General features: G+C 47.4%; 1 protein-coding gene across 1 annotated transcript in view; it reads left to right on the top strand.

The window, feature by feature from the left end:
* LHFPL7 (LHFPL tetraspan subfamily member 7) overlaps positions 1–20,145 on the top strand; it is a 150,174-nt gene that overhangs the window by 38,634 nt on the left and 91,395 nt on the right. The window contains exon 2 of the mRNA XM_073315521.2: positions 5,808–5,946. Coding sequence (XP_073171622.1) covers positions 5,808–5,946 — 139 coding nt within the window. The remainder of the gene's footprint in view (positions 1–5,807; positions 5,947–20,145) is intronic.

Raw genomic sequence — 20,145 nt, 5'->3', positions numbered from 1 at the left:
GATAGGGAAAGCACTATTATGGTGTGCAAATCATCCTATGCCACTGCATGTTTGAACAAAGCAGAGGGTATATTATGTTTTATAAATCCTTCAGGACCTAGGCTTATTATCGAGGTGGTGCTACGCCCATGAACAAAGGAATGCAAGCGATGGGGAATGAAAGGCAGCCCGCGTCAGTCACTTTCAGAAGGTGGGGGTAGAAAGGAATCCAAAGTGGATTGGAGAGAGGCAAATAGAAATGATCTGGTGCAAGGAGGTGTTAACCCATGGACTTGAACTTCAAAGGGAAAATCGGATCGCTCTCTGGCGTGGATTGCAAAGGGATGAGGAGAGCAGTGGGTTGCTGCCGTAGCTTTTTTTGCTCCTTTGCAAGAGCAGAACTTTCCCCCTGAATCTTTAGAGCAGGGGAGGCCAACCTGGGCCTCTGGAGGCTCATGCGGCTCTTCAGAAGTTAACGTGCGGCTCCTTGTACAGGCACCGACTCCGGGGCTGGAGCTACCGGCACCAACTTTCCAGTGTGCCGGGGGGTGCTCACGGCTCAACCCCTGGCTCTACCACAGGCCCTGCCCCCACTCCACCCCTTTCCGTGCCCTCCCCTGAGTCTGCCATGCCCTTGCTCCTCCCCCCTCCCTCCCAGAGCCTCCTGCATGCCACAAAACAGCTGATGGGGAGGGAGGGGGAGGCGCTGATCAGCAGGGCTGCCGGTGGGTGGGAGGCGCTGGGAGTGGGGTGTGGGGAGCTGAAGGGGGGGCTGCTGACGTATTACTGTGGCTCTTTGGCACTGTACATTGGTAAATTCTGGCTCCTTCTCAGGCTCAGTTTGGCCACCCCTGCTTTAGAGCTTTGACTGTCTCCCCACTGCCCATTTAGCTGAACCTGACCCTAACATGTGTCCTTTGGCAGAAGAGGAGAAGGTCCATTTCTGCTCTCCTACATTTTGTTACTATCATGTTGCTGCAATTGATTGCTATCCCAGCAGGGTGGAACCTGTTCTTGGTACATTTGGCTTAAATAACAAGCGAACGTGCAATCTCAGTTGCAAATATCGTGATAGCTACAAGGCAGGGACAGACTTTTCAAGTCAGATCTGTACTGCCTGGGTCATTGTTCCTGGAGGGCAGGGGAATTTTTACTAGGCTTTTTGGACAGCACCACAAGATTTCGTGAACAAGTCCAATTGCTGTTTTCTCTGCATTTGCTTGATCGTGAGTCCTGCATCTTAACATGCACTTAACAGACTATTTAGTTCTGGATCCTGATTTATAACCTCTTTGGCGGTGGGGTTGGGGGGGGGGAATAAAAGGAAGGGTTTTTATTGGTTTTGTTTCTATGGTTACCATGGTTGCTCAGAAGCTGGAACAGGAAAAGAAAATTGCGCATTTTTAACCAGAAGTGTCACTGGGGCAAACGGCACACACAATGACTCAGAGTTGATGTTATACACTGGATGCACCAGCAGCCCCATCCGCACTGCCAGGGTAACAGTCTATGCCACCCAGCCCTGCCATCCTTATTTCTGGACCACCTCTCATTACGAAGACCATCGCTCACATCAGATCCTCTGCTACATCCAGGGTTGCACCTAGCTTGGAAAATTTAGGACCACCGGGATGGCCCTATCACTGGTACCGACAGGGGGAGTGCTCGAGGAGCCAAGACTTGGATGCTTTCAGCACAGCTCAGAGTAGGAGCAAAGGGACATGGTGGGGAAAAAGCCAAGTCCAGTGGACACTGCAGTCTCCATGTCTCTATCAAAGGTAGAGCTGCGATGTCAGTGAATTATTGGACCTATGTTTGCAGTCAATGTTCGTCACAGGAAAGAACCAGCCTTGGGAATGCTCCCTGGCTAGCGAGAGCTGTATACACCTCACAGAAATTAAGCCCACACTTTCTTAAGCACTGGCCTGTGCTCACAATCTCTCTCTTTGTTATTGTGGGTCTCGGTTCCTGTTTGCGTCTGTCAGTGCCCTGTGGAGGCTGAGCTGTGACAACAGCTGCCATGTTCAAGGTGTGTCAGCTTTCCCAGTATAACCCTGCTAGGGTGACCAGATGTCCCAATTTTATAGGGACAGTCCTGATTTTTGGGTCTTTTCTTATATAGGCTCCTATTACCCCCCACCCCCTGTCCCGATTTTTCCCATTTGCTGTCTGGTCATCCTAAACCCTGCTGTTTGCCTGTTTTGTCTCTGTTCAAGCAGGCTCAGGACCCATGCAAAATCAGATCTTGCTTTTGGTCTTCAGTGGCATTTGCATCCCCATTTCCAGCGCCCTTGGGGCATAAAATGGCCCTGTCACTTCTCTTGTCTGCCATGCGTGGGAACAGCTGCTTCTTGTCTGGAGGGAGCACGTCACATATTTGTTTTTTGTTACATGCTGGGTTCAAACTCCTGAGCTAAAATTATTGCTCTGTTCTTACCCTGGGGTGGATTTCAGGAACTCATCTGGAATACACACACATGCCTTGGCTTCTGGTACCCAGTGGTGCTGAGCAATCACAGGCACCAACTGATGAGAGGCTTGCAGTGTGGCTCCTTGCCCATGCAGCTGTGATTGGGATTGTTTAGTCTATGGAAGAGAAGAATGAGGGGGGATTTGATAGCGGCTTTCAACTACCTGAGAGGTGGTTCCAGAGAGGATGGTTCTAGACTATTCTCAGTGGTAGAAGAGGACAGGACAAGGAGTAATGGTCTCAAGTTGCAGTGGGGGAGGTTTAGGTTGGATATTAGGAAAAACTTTTTCACTAGGAGGGTGGTGAAACACTGGAATGCGTTACCTAGGGAGGTGGTAGAATCTCCTTCCTTAGAAGTTTTTAAGGTCAGGCTTGACAAAGCCCTGGCTGGGATGATTTAATTGGGGATTGGTCCTGCTTTGAGCAGGGGGTTGGACTAGATGACCTCCTGAGGTCCCTTCCAACCCTGATATTCTATGATTCTATGATTCTATGATTTATTCCCCCCATTTCCCCCTGATGGCCACAGGATGCAGTGACATTTTCTCTTCTCAGTTTGCCTATGTTCTGGCCAAGTGAGAGCTGCATTTCTGCCTGCCACCTGTACCCTCACCTGTCCAGACTGAGCCACTCTCCAGCTTAACAACAACTCTCCGCTCTGTGGAGCTCAAAGCGCTTTACAGCGGGGAGAGAATATCACTGGTTGGGATTGTCACTAAGGGCCTAAGAGAGTTAGGCTCCTGAAATCCCCAGCCACTATTGTACAAATGAGGAAACTGAGGCACCAAGGGGGGATGTGTCTTGCCCAGGCTGGTCAGTGTCAGAGCCAGGTCTCCAGCTTGCTCCATTCACGGAGGCACTGTTGTCACCTAGGGTATGTCTTGATTGCAATAAAAGATCTGCAGTGCAGAGTCTCAGAGCCCAGGTCAGTTGACCTGGGTTGCAGGACTAAAAATAGCAGTATAGACATTTGCATCCAGGGCACAGCCTGGGCTCTGAAACCTGGTTCTGGGGGAGGGTCTCAGGCTTCAGCCTGAGTAGAAATGGCTAGAGTTATTTTTAGCCCTGCAGCTCGAGCGCCACCAGCCCGAGTCAATTGACCTGGGCTCTGAAACCCAGTGCTGCAGGTTTTCTTTTGCAGTGTAGACGTACCCTTAATCTTACTTGGCCACCTCTTGGAGGGCAGTTTGAGGTCACTGCTTTGATCCTCTTTGGACTGAGCGATGCCCAATGATGGTGCCTCAGGCAGTGCTGGTGATGTGGCCGGGTAAGGAGTGTCTCCCCTGGATCCCAGGAGCTCTCAGTTCTGGTCTGGTGGGATCACAGACAGGCCATAGAGGAACAAAGGAGAGATCCCCTGGCCCTGGCCCAGGCCGGCTGTCTTCTGAAGTTGTTCCTGATCCCATCCTAGATGGCTGTGTCCCAGTGCTATCTGTTTGGACCACGAATTAGCTGGGGTTTTATTTTTAGATGCTGTTCCAACTTGCACCCTCAGGGTGCAATGTTAAATGGCAAGGCTGTCATCTGGCAGAGGACAGTGCGAACCTGTGAAGATGCGAGCGGCATACCCACCTGCTCTGCCCTGAGAGCAGCTAGGAGGGTGGCGAGTTGTGATTGGCTAAGAATTGTGCACAGCCTATTATGGTTGTTATGCTATCTCCCACCCTGCCCTCTTGTTTCTCATCCACCTGCCATGTCTTGTCGTTTAGGCTGTAAGTTCTTTAGGGTGTGCGGGGTACAGCAGGGGTAGTCAATTATTTTTTGTAAGGTCCAAATTTCTTGGTCAAGTTCCAGACTCCAGAAAAAATAATAATAAAAAATAATAATAATAATAAGTAAATAAAAAAGATTTTGGGGTCCGTTCAAAAGTGTCTGGCAGTCCAAGTTTGGCCTGCGGTCCACCTATTGACTACCCTGGGATACAGTATGAAAATTACAAGCTATCACTGTAAGTATGAGGGGTTTCCTGGACTTGCTTCCTGGCTGGGGGGTGTTGTAGGGAAGCATCCAATCTGGGTCTTTCAGCAAAGAGCCAGCCTAGGGTAAGTGGGGAGTTGTACCGCTCTGCCTTAGGGAGCAGCCTGCTTTGTCTCTCTGTTGTGGGTTCTCGTCTGTTAAGGTTCTGGATTTTAAGAAATAAAGTCATGCTACCTTTCAAACTTCCAGCAAAAGTATTTTATGTTTTTTCTAACTTCTCTGTTTGTGTGCCATAAACATACATCATTTACTATATGTCTGGGCAGCCCCTAGTGCAATGGGTCCCTCGCCTGGCTGGCCTGCAGATGCTACCATAATCTAAATGTTTAATAATAACTGCACTGCTTGAGTTCCGATTTGATCATAATAAATAACTAGAGACACTTTCAGAACAGAGAGAGAGAGAGAGAGAGAGAGACTTATGAAAGCTGGCCAGAGGTGGGAGGGGGATGCACCACGGCCCAGGTGTTGGGCAGGGGACAGGGACGGTTGTGCTAGGGGAGGCAATGCCGCCCATGTTCCAGAGTAATAACGGACTAGCGTTTCTTTAGGTGAATGCTGCAATGGAATTAGCCTAGTAGCAGGTCCCACTTCACAGCAGTAGGGCATCTTCTGAGAAGTACGTATTAATGAGAGAGCTTTCAGGCCTGGATGCGATAACTAGATACATTTTATCTATCAATCAGTGGAGGCGCTGAAATGCATCGGAGGCATCTCATGGCACTTGTATTCGTTACATAATCCCGTCATGCATGTAATACATTTGCTATGATCACTATAGCCCAATACTGATAACCCAGGGGACTCAGTGACAGGTGAACCATGGGCTAAAGATTTAACAGTGAACTTAAGCACCATAACATGAAAGGGAAGGGATGGGGGAAGCCTAGTATGACAGTGCTCTGTTTCTAATTTCAGGGCAGAATAAATGTTAAAAGCTCTGTTGGGAGACCAGAGACATGATGTCAGATTAAAAGAAAATCCGTTCTATTAGTCAGCACTCCGGCTACTAATTCGGTGAAAAAATATTTGGAGGGCAGTTAAGATTCCAAAGGTACAGCTGGGCATTGTGAGTCTTGCGTGGCGGGACATGAGGCCCCCCCAGGCCTCAGACCCCACCACCTCTCATAGGAAAGGCAGTGTTAAGTAGTGGCTTCTCCTGCAACAGTCTAGAACATGCCGGTCTAAACCCAGGGCAGTTTATGCGTGTGAAACAGTAGGACAATTGGACGGGCCGTGGAAAGTGATGCCACCACTGCCCAGAATCCGCTTGATTTCTGAGCTGAGCGAGTGGGCTGGCGGATGAACAGCGCTCAGCTCAGGGGCTGCCTGTTTTCATGCTCGCTGCCCCGTTAACACCTGTGTGTGTGTGTCCTTTCAGACGAGTGCAGTGCTGTGCTCTGGAGGCTGGGCCCTCTTGGCCATCAGCTGTCTGCTGGCGATCATCGCTATATTCCTGCCCAGCGGGCTCTGTGAGAGACGAGTGTGCACCCTGGCTGGCTACATGCAGACAGCAGCGGGTAAGTGACCTGGACCCCACCCTCAGTGTTTTCTCTTATGCCCTCTGTGGTTAAAATGGCGTTCTTATTTTCCAGTACAATTCACCGCACAGGAACTCTGGCCAAAGCTGTCACTGTCCTCAGTGGGGCAGTGAATGCTCAGTGCCTCGGAAAATGAGGCCACTTATTTAGGTGCCTAAATACAGATTTTGATGTCTTGCTTTGGGCACCCAAATCTGTAGATTTTGGCTACGGGTCTTGCGACACCAAATTGGACCATCAGCTCTGGCATCCTCCACCTAGTAGCGGATAATGCTTCAAAGGAAGCCAACGTGCCAGTCACCTAGCATACATGGAAATGCGAATACATGTGAAAATAACGTTAAGGCCCAAGCTGCAATGCAGAAGGTCTTGCTTACAAAAATGTTTGTCAAGAGTCGTCTTAACCAGACCTTTTTCTAATGCTGGTTTCTTAGTAGAAATTATTTGTATCACCAGGAAATTTGCTGCTCCCTTCTGTTAATAGTTTTTATTCTGTCCAGCCAGTTAGGAACGTCTCAACTCACAGGTTTCCTTTTATTCTTATTCTTATTATTTATTCTCTACCCAACTTTTGCTGTAGCTTTCCTTAGAACAACAGAGAGATCATGCTATAATTGTGGACAGTCTGATAAGCCCAGGTGAGATTCATTTCATAAAAAGGGGCCTAAACAAAGCTTGGAAAACACCTGACCACTGTGAGACATGATGAGATCTGCCAGATGTTCTGGCAAGTTGTGCTCCATATTCAACTCTAATGAAGGGATGGAGTTACATTATGGTATTGTCCCACTGAACTCAGGTATGCCTCTGCTTCTTCAGATATATTGGCATCTGAATATGAAGCAGTTGTTGAGCTTCTTGGCTTGGTTTAGTTTGTGTGTGAATGCACCGGTGGGCCGGATTCTGCCTTCTGTGCTCATGCAGTCACTGTAACAGAGGGCAGAATGGCCAAATTTCTGGTAGAGATAAAACTAGCTCACTGGGCTCAATTGTATTTTCCCCTGTACACGGCAGGAGCTAACTCTTCACTCTTGTTGTTAGGGCATGTCTGTTGCTTCTCCCTCACTCTGCTATAATAACAATAAGTGACGATAATTTGCACTTGCATGGCATCTTTCATCTGAGTATCTAACAGCAATTTGCAAACACTAATTAATTCCCACAGCAGCCCTGTGAGGTAAGTAAATATTAGCCAGTAGGCGACGCTTTGCTTTAGATATTGTATCTTTTATGTGAATTACCATATTGATTCTTGTAATAGGAATTACAATTTAATTAAAATAAAACATTATCCATTGGGCGGGAGAGAGGAGAACAATGTCTTTATTAGTATTATTTGTGTTGCAATAACGACTAGCAGCCCCATCACGGACCAGGACCGCATTGTGCTCGGCGTTGTACCAACAGAACAAAAAGACCCTAACCCAGTAAACTGGACAAAGCTGGATTGAACAATGATCGCCAACAGATGGGAGACTCCTGGCTCCCCGTTCTGTGTGCCATCCATTCTCTTATGTACAAATGACAGCTCTCACTGTGGCTTTGCATATTTTTGTTTGATAAAATTCCATACACAGAATTTAAGTGACCTCAAAAAAGTGTACGTATGCACACACACACTTCACGTATGGTGTGAGGCAGGATTCTGAGCTAGGAGTTGAATGAAGAACTGCTGATTCACAAGGACCTACGCACAGTCAAACCCATCATTCTTCATGCCTGACACCCCCTTGGTGATGTAACTAACTAGCCAAAGACTCATAGCATTAATTGCTCCGCACAAAACAAGGGAACACAGGTTCACTTTGCTAACAGTGTCAGAATTGAAAAATACTGTAAGCAACTTCTGACATTTAGTAGGGCTTAAAAATATTGCCTCTTGAGTCCCAAACCCTGTTTATAATGGGTGTCCAGATTTCATTCACGTTCTTACCATCACTGCTATTAAAAGTTTTTGCATGTAACTGCATCTCTGGAGACTTGTGATGTCTCTGTTCCTTGTACCCAAGCTGTCCTGAAACAGACTAGTTTTATGCCCACCCTGCCTTGTGTCGCCCCCATTCCCCACCCCACTTATACTACCCCAACATGCCTGGGCAGAATAGCCCCACTTTATCTTCGTGGTTATTTGTGTTTAATTCTTTGTACCCCATTAACATCCTTCCAAAGGGTTTTAAAAACCTCTACAAGAAAGAAAGAAAGAGTTTAGTCTTGTAGCTCCTAATTTGTTGGTCAGAATAAAAAAATCCATTCCCCAAGAAGCTGATGACATTCCTGATGTATTTTCGTTCAGCTCCAGGGGTCTTCTCCTGGAAGCTGCCCCTGGGATGGGGCTTGAAATAAGGTACCCCAGACAGATGCCGTCGAGGGAATGGCAGGTGATGAATTCAGAGATTTCGGGAAGGGCACTGAAAATAAATGCCACGTCCTGACAGAAAACACCCAGAGCCAAACTTTAGTTACCTGCCAGGGAAACACGCACTGCCATACACCTGTCTGTGTGTGCAGAACCCCTTGAGGCTCTGCAGGGGCCGGCACAGTGGCCTCACTGTCATATTTGAACCACCTAGGCCCCTCCCTAGGAGATAAATCGCAGTTTAGCCAGTTTACTCAGTTCGGTCTCTTATGTGAAACCAAGGGGGGGGCAATGTTGTAAGGCCTGTGTTCCTGTTGTGAGCAGAGAGGCGTGCCCTCGTTCAAACCCCCCACACCGTTGTTTAATGCATTACGGGCTGTCTCCTGCACCTTTGCAGTCAGTAGCCGAGCATCCCCTGCCCCTCAAGGACTGGGTCCAAACGTGCTCCTGGGCAGAGACTGGGACCAGGAATCTCTTTCTCTAGCTATAAATCTCTCTTGCAGCCTGTGCCACTCACACCAACACCCACTGTTCTCAGGGAGTGCCTGACAGCTGTTGCCCGGCAGGGTTTTATTGCTGAATGGAGAGTGCTATAGCGTACCTTTTAGAAACCCATCAGGGTGGGCGTCCTCAGGGGTGTACAGAGAAAACCTATCACATCTCCCCAGTCATGGATGTACTGAGGTACCAGCAAGTCCCATAGAGGCAGATAGAAATTGCAAACCCCGGGCTTTGAAAGACAAGTGGCTGGCGGAGGTGGAGATGTGTGTGTAGGGAATCGCTCCCTGAATGCTCGAAAACATCCTGATTCAAGACCATTGCTGTCAGGACTTTAGCAGAAATAGATGGTGTTGGTTCTGACCGTGATCCTGAGTTAAAGCAGGAGGACAAACCCACTGGTGTGTCTGTGCCATAGAATAAACACACTTCCCTGAAGATCTCCTCTTGCCCCAGAAACCCATCAGAATTTCCACGTGATACGCCTCATCATCTGACCTGCAGAATTCAGTCAGCTTTTTCGTGTTGCGAGGGAAAATCCTGTTACACGGTACCCTCACTGCAGCGCTAAATATGAACTACTCCTGTGGGATCTGATCTGAAAGCAGATGGACAGACCCGTTTCTCCCATCCCACTGCACTGAGGCTGTTATTAAAGATGACTCTTCATGCTCGGCCGAAGGGATAATGAAAACGAAGAAGGAAGCTGCTCGCCTGTCAGAATCTCTCTGGTTCCTGCCCCCAAATGGTTCGCTATTATATCTGTGTGTGCAGAGGCCAGGCTTCTCATGCAGCCTGCCCTTGCCCTCTGCTGCTGAACCTCCTAGTTGTTGGGGACAGCAAATAGAATCTGTATCTGCCTGTATCTGTAACTTTCACTCCATGCATCTGAAGAAGTTGGTTTTTTTACCCATGAAAGCTTATGCCCAAATAAATCTTTAGTTTTTAAGGTGCCACTGGACTCCTCATCTCGTTGTTTTTGTAGATGAGCCCAGCGATCCATGGCAGTGCAATGTGCAGCTGAGCAGGGCGCCTGAGTTAAGGTCCTGAGCTTGTTACAAGCTTCCTGGGCTCAGGGAGTGCTCAGCCCTTTAGGAAAACATCTCAGAATTGCCTGTCCCATATTTCCTCATTTGCCTCTTCTGCCGCATGACGCAGCATCGATAGAGACCAGAAGGGGCTCTGCCTAGACCTCCCTGGCGGAGGCCATGTCCCTGTGGCACACGGCCTTCACCCATTGTGGAGGTGCTGGGTAAATAAAGAAGTGAACATAGGGTCATCCCTGAAGAAGTCCTCCTGCCTTTTGGGCTGAAAACCTGTAGAGGGCCAAGTCTCACGCAGAGGGAAAGAGGAGGTTTTCTTGGTGGGCGGCTAGGCTAACTGGCCTCAGGATTAGAGCTTTGTGTACCATTTTCAGTGGCTCAGGAGATGGGAGGAGGGAGAGTCCAGACTTCTTGTTGTGCAGCCTTTTCCTGAGCCTTCATCAGAGACTATGAAGGCACCACCAGGGGCAAGTGCTCCAGGAAGAAAACAAGGGAAGTCAGTGCTCAGAACCACTGCTCCGTCCTCTAGCTCTGGGGCAGTGGTAACCTTCAGATCATCACACTTCAAAACACATGCATCCAGCTCTGCGGCCTGCTCGGCTCTCGCTCCCACCTAGCAGCTCTGGCCCAGGAACGGGTTTGGAGAAGCACATGGTTCGGGTGGTGAATTTCCCATGCCGTGTACCCCAGTCTTGGTTAGCGTTCTCTTCTCTCCAGGCCTGGCAGCACTTTCCGCAGGGGGGCAAAAGCAAAGGAATGGAATAAATGCATCAACGAGTGCTCAGAGGGAACATGCAGCAGAACCAGTTCACAGGGTCAGTAACCAACCCAAGCCTGAAATCACAAGGCCCTGGAGTCAAAGAAGATTCCAGCCCCACTGCCGCTTCATGGCTTTGCTTCGTCCCTGGTGAAAAGCCTTGACCGTCTGGAGATGGTTGGGGAGGAGAGAATCACTCGCTGAAAGTGTTATGGAGCCCAACCAAACAGCTGAGTCCAGTCTGAAGTCAGGATTCAGTATGGAGCAATGGCCTGGAAAGGCCCTTTCAGTCCTAGAGGTGGTGCCGCAGCATGCTGAGCTGCCCCGGAAGGAATCATACACCTTCAGAAACAGCCATGTTGCCCATCCCACTACAGAGACCCCAGAGGGTGACGCAGCAGGAAGACAGCTGAGTTTGTCTTTGCAGCACTTTCTACCAATACCTGTTCAACATAGACGTTGCAAAGGGGCCAGCCTTGCTTCGTCCTGGGTTGAGATGAGGCATATTAGTGTGACTGCAAAGGAGGGAGATTATCCTGGAGAACATGTGGTCTAGTAGGTAGCAAAGAAGGCTGAGGACACTGGGCACATCACTTCCCCCACTCGCTGCCTCAGCTTCCCCCTTCTCCGAGAGGAACGATGTTCCAGATTAAATCTCCAGCTCTGCCACGAATGTTCTGCACAACACTGGGCCAGTCACTTAGTCGCTCTGTGCCTTAGTCCCCCATTTGTAAAGTGTGCACCACAGCACTTCCCTTGCTCACCAGGGTGTTGTGGATACAGGGCTGGATTTAGGGGCAGATGACCCAGACGGCCACCTGGGGTACCGGGCTTGGAGTTAGTGACAAAAGGGAAAATAGAATGTTTGAAGTAAAATGTTTCAGGTATTCTGTATGCGCTTTCATTTTTCACTAACCTCCTAGAATGTTCTGGACCTTTATACAATCTTGTGGAACCTTCCAGGTTTTCTGAGATCTACGTTTTCCTTGAACCCTTTAGAACGTTGTCAGCCAGGCCCTCATGGGAATAAAAGGGGCCGGGCATAGCCAGTCGGTCAGTGAGATACAAGAACAAAGTGAAGTGAGAGCCCACCTGTGATATTGTTAACCTCGTTTTATTGTGTAATTGTGAAAGTGTACTTGTGACAGGGATAAATCATGTAGACAAATTGTGCATCACAGTCGTGAAATGGGCTTCAAATACAATACAAAAAATAAGGTATTCAAAAATTTAACAGTTGGAGGGAGGGGTGCCAAAGACGTTCCTCGGCTGGGGCACCATTTGGTCTAGGGCTGGCCCTGTGGGGATAAACACATTACAGATGTGAGATGAAATGCATCCTAGAATACTCAAGGACCTGACTGAGGAGATATATGAGCCATTAGCGATTATCTTTGAGAAGTCATGGAAGACGGGAGAGATTCCAGAGGACTGGAAAAAGGCAAATATAGTGCCCATCTATAAAAAGGGAAATAAGGACAATTACAGACCAGTCAGCTTAACTTCTGCACCCGGAAAGATAATGGAGCAAATAATTAAGCAATCAATTTGCAAACATCCAGAAGATAATAACGTGATAAGTAACAGTCAGCATGGATTTGTCAAAAACAAATTGCGTCAAACCAACCTGATAGCTTTCTTTGACAGGCTAACAAGCCTTGTGGATGAGGGGAAGTGGTGACGTGGTATATCTTGATTTTAGTAAAGCTTTTAATACTGTCTTGCATGACCTCATAAACAAACTAGGGAAATGCAGCCTAGGTGGAGCTACTATATGGTGGGTGCAAAACTGGTTGGAAAACTGTTCCCAGAGAGTAGTTATCAGTGGTTCACAGTCAAGCTAGGAGGGCATAACGAGTGGGGTCCTGCAGGGATTAGTTCTGGGTCCGGTTCTGTTCAATATCTTCATCAATGATTTAGATAATGGCAAAGAGAGTACACTTGTGAAGTATGAGGACCATACCAATCTGGGAGGGGTTGCAAGTGCTTTGGAGGATAGGATTATAATTAAAAATGATCTGGACAAACTGGAGAAATGGTGTGAAGTAAAGAGGATGAAATTCAGTAAGGACAAATGCAAAGTACTCCACTTAGGAAGGGACAATCAGTTGCACACATACAAAATGGAAACGACTGCCTAGGAAGGAGTACTGCGGAAAGGGATCTGTGGGTCTTAGTGGACCACAAGCTAAATATGAGTCAACAGTGTAACACTGTTGCAGAAAAAGCGAACATCATTCCGGGATGTATCAGCAGGAGTATTGTAAGCAAGACATGAGAAGTAATTCTTCTGCTCCACTCCATGCTGATTAGGCCTCAACTGGAGTATCGTGTCCAGTTCTGGGCGTCACATTTCAGGAAGGATGTGGACAAATTGGAGGAAGTCCAGAGAAGAGCAACAGAAATGATTAAAGGCCTAGAAAACATGACCTATGAGGCAAGATTGAAAAAAATTGGTTTGTTTAGTTTGGAGAAGAGAAGACTAAGGGGGGACATGATAACAGTTTTCAAGTACGTAAAAGGTTGTTACAAGGAGGAGGGAGAAGAATTGTTCTTCTTAACCTCTGAGGATAGGACAAGAAGCAATGGGCTTAAATTGCAGCAAGGGAGGTTTAGGACATTAGGAAAAACTTTCTAACTGTCAGGGTGGTTAAACACGAATAAATTGCCTAGGGAGGTTGTGGAATCTCCATGATGGGAGATTTTTAAGAGCAGGTTAGACAAACACCTGTCAGGGGTGGTCTAGATAATACTTAGTCCTGCCATGAGTGCAGGGGACTGGACCAGATGACCTCTCGACGTCCCTTCCTGTCCTGATTCTATGATTCTATGTTCAGACACTACAGTAATGCGGTTCTGATAGGTACTCTAGCTTGCTAGCTTTCCAAAAAGGGGACAGAGATACGTCCCCTCCTTTGTAAAGCACTTGGAAATCTGTGGGTGAAAAGTGCAATACAAGATTTTAATATTATTAATCACTTGTTGAGCAAAGAGCACACAGTGTTGCACAGAACCTAGGAACAGACCCTCCCACAGGAATGTCCTCTTCTTTGCATTCAGGACTAAGCCAGTGAAGCTGCTTTATGGACTCATTTTAACCCTGCAGGTAATGGATTTGCTAATAAAGCATGACTTTCTCATGCTAGGTTGCTAGGGCAGCCGATGAAATTCACACCCTTCTGGGATGTTAAATCATTAATCCATAGAATGTCATTAGTTACAGGTCAGGAGGAGATATCAGCCTGCTATCATCCTGGCTCCCTCTCTATTTAAAAAATGACAGTGTGCATTGAATTTCCCCCAGCACGAAATGTGTAAGATAAAAAGAACATTAGGGCTGTTAATGAAGGAATTCTACAAGCGTCCGTTCAGCAAAAGAGAGGCTGATATATGGATGCGGGAATAGCTCGGCCGGCCAATTCATTATCACCCAGCAGCATTAATGTGCTGGGGATCTTCCAGCCTTCTGGGTATTAACTTGTACAATATATAAAATTCTAGGTGAAATTTTCTCTCTCTCTCTCTCACATACACCCACACAGAGCCCATTCCCCTGTGCACAGCCTGCTTACTCTGGATTTGTGTGGAGGGAAATGGGGGTGTATGGCATCCAACATAACCCCTGCCAATTTGCAATCAGTGCGTGCGCAGCTCTGGGTCTCCTCTGCAACTGCTGAGCGCTCCTCACATGGGCAATGGAATCCAGATAATCACAGACCCTGTAGCCATGTCTTCTCCTCCTCCCCAATCCCATCATGGTGGATTATGTGGACCCGGTTGCAGAGCCTAGATCCACCATGCATACGGGATGAAAAATCTCACTGCCTGCCCGCTCAACTTCACCCCCCATCCTGGGCAGCAGACTCAACTCTACTTGATAAAGACCTTTGCCTGCGGGGATTTTCACCCACTGGAGTGTAGAATCATAGACTGTAGGGCTGGAAGGTACCTCAAGAGGTCATCAAGTCCAGCCCCCCACGCTGAGGCAGAAACAAGTAAACCTAGACCATCCCTGGCAGGTGTTTGTCCAACCTGTAATTAAAAACCACCACCGACAGGGATTCCACAGCCTCCCTCAGCAGCTTGTACCAGAGCTAGACCACCCTGACAGTTAGAAAGTTTTTCCTAATGTCTAACCTAACTCTCCCTTGCTGCAGACTGAGCCTGTGACTTATTGTCCTGTCTTAAGTGGACATGGATTACAGTCAATCACCGTCCTCTCTCTCCTTTTTGTGACCCTGTTCTCCATCCACTCACACACTTTGTCTGTCTTGTCTATTTATATCTCAAGCTCTTTGAGGCAAGATCTATCTCTTACTATGTGTATGGACCGTGTCTAGCGCAATGGGCCCCGAACCAAGTACTACTGTCATACAAATAATTTCAAAAATCCGCATCAGGCAATGTGGGGAGGAGGGAGCAACCAACAGATCCATGTAACTCTGGCTGCAACAGCCCCATCACTACCTCCAAATCTCCCTCTGCATAGGCTGCAATGCAGCGAGTCCCTGCAGAACACAGCTCCATAGTGTCATGCAACACGTCAGTGGCAAAGCTGGGAACACAACCCAGGTTGCCTGGCTACTCAGGCCAGTGCCCGAGCCACTAGCCCACACAGTTAACACCCCCTGCGTGCGGGGCTTTGCATTTGGTGCTGATGCAGTTTGCGTTGAGGCCAGCACAGGTGCTAGGGACAGACAAAAATGTGTGGGAATGAGGCAAAGTCCCTGGAAAGGCAAGCGGCTGGGACAGTTAAATAAAAATGAGGACCTCTGAGTGTTTTACTGATATCGAGCAGGCTGGCCATAAACCATAGCCTCTATGCAGTATTGACAAACGAAAATGTACTAGGTACATTTGGTCAAGCTAATGGGCTGCTGAAGCCCTCACTGGGCCTCAGTAAGTGCTGTATATTGTGCCTTTTAATATCATTTCCCTATGGATTAATTCTTATTCAAACTGAGGTGGCCCTGAGTCAACAGAAGTAAGTCGTGCAGTTTATTGTGATTCAGACACGATGCATCGCTCTGTTTTGTCATTTCTTTCCCCATTCCTCTCCCCTCCCTCCAAGTGGGAATCTTTGTTCGAAATTAATCTTTCCCCAGCAGGAGGGTGAGCAGCAAGGAGAGAACCTCCCTCAGAAAATAATTACGTTTGTTGCATGGCACCAGGGTGTTTCTTTAAGGTAGAATAATTGTGGCTGTACTGTGTAGAATAAATTGTATGTAGGCCATGAAACAATGATCTCTTGAGTCTCTGCCCAGGAAAGTTCTGTCCTTGCTATGGACAAGTGTAGGACTGATTCTGTCACTGGTAGAGCCAAGAGTGCTCACTATAAAACTTCATTAGAGATCCTAGGAAATACAGTGCGTACAGAGGAAGGATGGTTTTGTGGTTAGTGCACTGGGCTGACAGTCAGGAGATATGGATTCAAATTCTGGCTCTGCCCTAGACTCACTGTGTGACTTGGGTCAAGTCACTTACTCCCTTTGTGTCTCCTCAGTTCCACATCCGTAAAGTGGAGGTACTAATACTTCCTTTCTCTGTTTTGGTTGTAAGCTCTTTGGGGTAGGGATGATATTTTACTTTATGTATGTACAAAACCTAGCGCCATGGGGTTCTGATCTCAGTTGGGGCCTTCAGGCGCTCCCATAATATAAATAAATAATGCGGCCACATTTGTTGCTATAGCACCAGCTAACTGTTCCCAAACCTTCAACGAGCTTTCAGTTTTTTAGCCACTCACAAGTGGAAACTATGAATGAATTGAAGTCAATAGCAAAATTCTCCCTGAGTTCAAGGGGCCCGAGATTTTACCCTGTGTGTGTGGTTTCCCCTAACAGATAAATAACATTTGTAAAAAACTGTGTACCCATAATGTGTGTACATGTATATTTGCATCTATATGTATATAGACATATTCTCTCATGCATCACATACCAAATACAGTTCATTCCATCTGTCTATACTTTATTTGGTATATGATACGTTAGTGAGAGCTCAAGCATTGTAAATACACAAGAGTAACAAGCTGTTAAAGCCACATTTGAACTTGCCTCTGAAGTACCAGTTTAAATTGATTCGCTTCAGATACCTCACTCCAGCTTTCCCCGAGACCCAGGAGGAGCAGTACAGGGGGTGGGGACTGAGGGCTAGTGAAGTGTGAGGAGGGGAATTAATAGATTTTTTTTCTTGCGTTTCTCTGCTGTTTTATGTTCTTGAATAGAGGTGTGTGTTAATTCCGCTCACTTTTAGGTGGCTATGTTAGTTGGTAGTAGCTGTGGAGCTGTGCAGACCTATGTTGTTAAATAATAAATACAATAATCATAGGTTAGAATTTCATATTCATCACCTTTGTGGCTGTGATTATTACCTCTCTGGGATTCCCTGGTGGAAGGGAGCAGATCAGCAAACACATTATTTCTTCTCGTCAGAATATAAACAAGAACAAATATTGAATCAGCTTTTGTCCCAACCCCGCTGGCTCCCTTCTAATACAGATTTGACATGTATCCTCATTAGTTGGGTGGCTTTTTGGGCTTTATCCTTTTCTCCTCTGTTATCAGTAGCAGCTTCTAACCCCTTGCAAAATCAGTCTGGACTTGGCTTTTTAAAGACAAGGGTGGCATGTTCCCACTTCCGCTATTCTTGTCCGTGTAAGGGGAATTGGAGAATCCTTAGCTTCCAGGTTTAGAGCTCCTGAACCCTGCTTCACAAAGGGGCTGGGCTACTTTAGTGGACACTAAGACGGGTGCCTCCCACGTGCAGTGATATTGTCTGAAAGGTGGAAATGTGATAAACATTACTGGCTCCATCAATAAATTAACGTTCTCCCCCTTGATTTGTGTTAAACTCTCCTTTCCCACTGCCTAACCTGACCTTTGTCTCTTGAAATTAAAACTCGGTTCCTATTTTCCCTCATCCCCATCCTCCTGCCCCACTTTGCAGAGCTAAGGGAATTTAGCAGAGCTCTGCAGACAGGAGCAAAATGAATACAGTGTAATAAAAAGATGGATCCAGCCCTCTAACTTCAAGATAAAGGGCCAGGCATAGACAACCAGGGGCAATGAAAGATGCTTTCATGTATCTGAGCAGGGGAGCCAGCAAAAGTAATGAGAAGATATCTGTACCAAGCTCAATCGTTTCAGCCCTTTCAGCTATAGCTGATCAAATAGGCACATGGGGCTTTGAATTTCATTCACATAAATTCAGACATGGAGCCCGAATTGAACCAGGTGATGCAGGTTTGGGGCCTGTTTCTGAGAGCAGCACCACTGAGAGCTGGGAGGAGGGGAGGTGCTCAGCATCTTGCAAGGGATCAGGCCCTTGTGTTTGGCTCTTGGCTGCTATTTTTAAGCAGCTGAACCCTGCAGCCCCTCCCTCATCACACCCCCCCCCATTCCATAAGGAAAGAGTATGTAAACTTTGTGCAGATAAAGCAAAATGTGAATTGCAAGGCGAGCGGGTCTGGCAAGGCTATAGTGCTCTGGGGATTGCTTCCAAGAGAGAACACGATTTAAAGCTGGGGTGAGGGGACGAGGCAGAAAGGGGTGGACGGAAGGGCAGCTATAGAATGACTGCCCTTCGCAAGCACCGCTGCTGCCAGTTACCGGAGACATGAGACGCACATTGTCTCCAGCCACCATTGTTGTCCTCAACATCAACATCAGAGGGGGAAGGGCTGCATTTGTGTAATTTTCATCCCACCAAGTCTGGGTGCTCTCTCAGAGTGCAGCTCTTGCCAGAAGCTTGGTAGCTGTTAAAATGGCACCCTGGCCTGGGACATGTTTTTGCCTCAGACTCCATCTTGAGTTTTCTCAGTTTACCCAGACAAAAAAGTTTCTGTCCCCTCCCTGTTTGCTCTGGGATCTGACCACCAAGCTGGGTTCCTTCTGGCTTGTGCATCATCACCAGCCAGAAAGATTCTGCAGGCCAGATTCTGCCCTCATTTATACTTGTGTCTTCAATGGGTTTACACAGGTGGAACCGAGGGCAGAATTTAGCCCTGCAATTGCACCTTAGTTCACACTCTCTGTTGATGATGTGTGAGCCAGGAGAGAATGCAACTCACTTCCCATGGCATGGTGAGCTCTGCAGGGCTCATGGCAGTGCGAGGAAGTGCAAATAGATTTCTGTCACTAGAGTCAGCAGGTGTGACTGTGAATGCAGCCTGGTGCTAATCTGCTGAGTAAGAATGAGGTTACAGCCACATGGTCGTTGCCAGGGAGGAACAGCACTGTGGCTCAGGTGTCCGAACGGGGGCCAGCTTCTGATCAAACCTGTTCCAAAAAACTCCACTGGACAGAACAGGTTGTAAAGGGATGGAGAGGACCCGTAATGCAGCTGTGTGTCCTGTAACCATGTCCTGCTTCTGATTTCACCCTTTCCTTGAGTTCCCAGAAGCTTGAGTCAGCTGTCCTGGTCCAGTGCCCTCACATACAGCAGCTTTAGCACTGACCTCCAAGAGCAGGGAGCGAAGGAGTGATTCACTATTTGCATTCCAGATGCTGAGTATTCATGGCCACATCAGAGACTTGAAAGAGGGAGAAAGGCAGAGGGAGGGGTGGAGCATGCCCAAACAAACCCAAACCTGACATGTTGGCAGAGGTCTCCACTGAGGGTCACTGGGAATGCAAAAGAAGCTGGGGCTTTTTGACACACTATCTCATGGGCTGATGAACACGGTGCGGTGTGACATTTAATTTCACATGGCCCCAAGGAATAGAGAAGGGCAAAGGGATCACCAAGACTGTTCAGACAGGAAACTCGCCCTGATCAAAATCACACTTGCCTTAGTAGCTGTTGATGCAGGAATACAAGAGAGACCGTTACCCTGATCCCCTGGAACTTACTGGGGCCAGAGAAAGGGGCACAGGTCTATCTTTTCCTAAAGTGATCAGCTGGAGATGCTTTAGGGGGGCGAGGATGCTTAGCACTTACTGAAAACTGGTCCCTTTTGAAAAACTAGCCCATAATATCTGCATACCCCAGAGTAAAAGGAGCAAATTCAGCTCTGGCATAAGCAGATACAATTCCCCTGGATGTCAATTCAAGTAGTTCCATGGCCAAATTTGGCTCATGCTATCTAAATCCTCCAGCAACCACAAATTGCATCAGTGGCAACAAAACGTGTTCGCCTTCTCTGAGACAGGAAAAATCATTCTGCCTGACAAGAGGCATGATTCTTCCTCTTGCTTTGATCTTCTTTCCTCAGCCCTGTTTATGGAGATAAGAGGCCAGTATACTTCGAGCTTCTTTGATTGAGAATTTGTTTCCCCTTGTCCTTTTAAAAATTATACTTAACAAAGAACATAGATGAGGAAAAAGTCCTTTGCCATATGGCTCTATAACATTCCAAAGGAGAAATGTTGGTTAAAGGACATTAAGTCTGAACAGAGCCATGCTCAGCTGTGTATTGCCTATGCCAGTCTCTCTGTAAGAACAGCTGCCATTCAGATTCTGTCTATCAGGTGCTGGGCTGGAGGACAAGGGCATAATGTTTATAGACTAACATTAAAATTAAT

This window comes from Lepidochelys kempii, chromosome 17, assembly GCF_965140285.1.
Source record: "Lepidochelys kempii isolate rLepKem1 chromosome 17, rLepKem1.hap1, whole genome shotgun sequence".
Lineage (NCBI taxonomy): Eukaryota > Metazoa > Chordata > Testudines > Cheloniidae > Lepidochelys > Lepidochelys kempii.
This window is presented reverse-complemented; position numbering and strand designations above follow the sequence as displayed.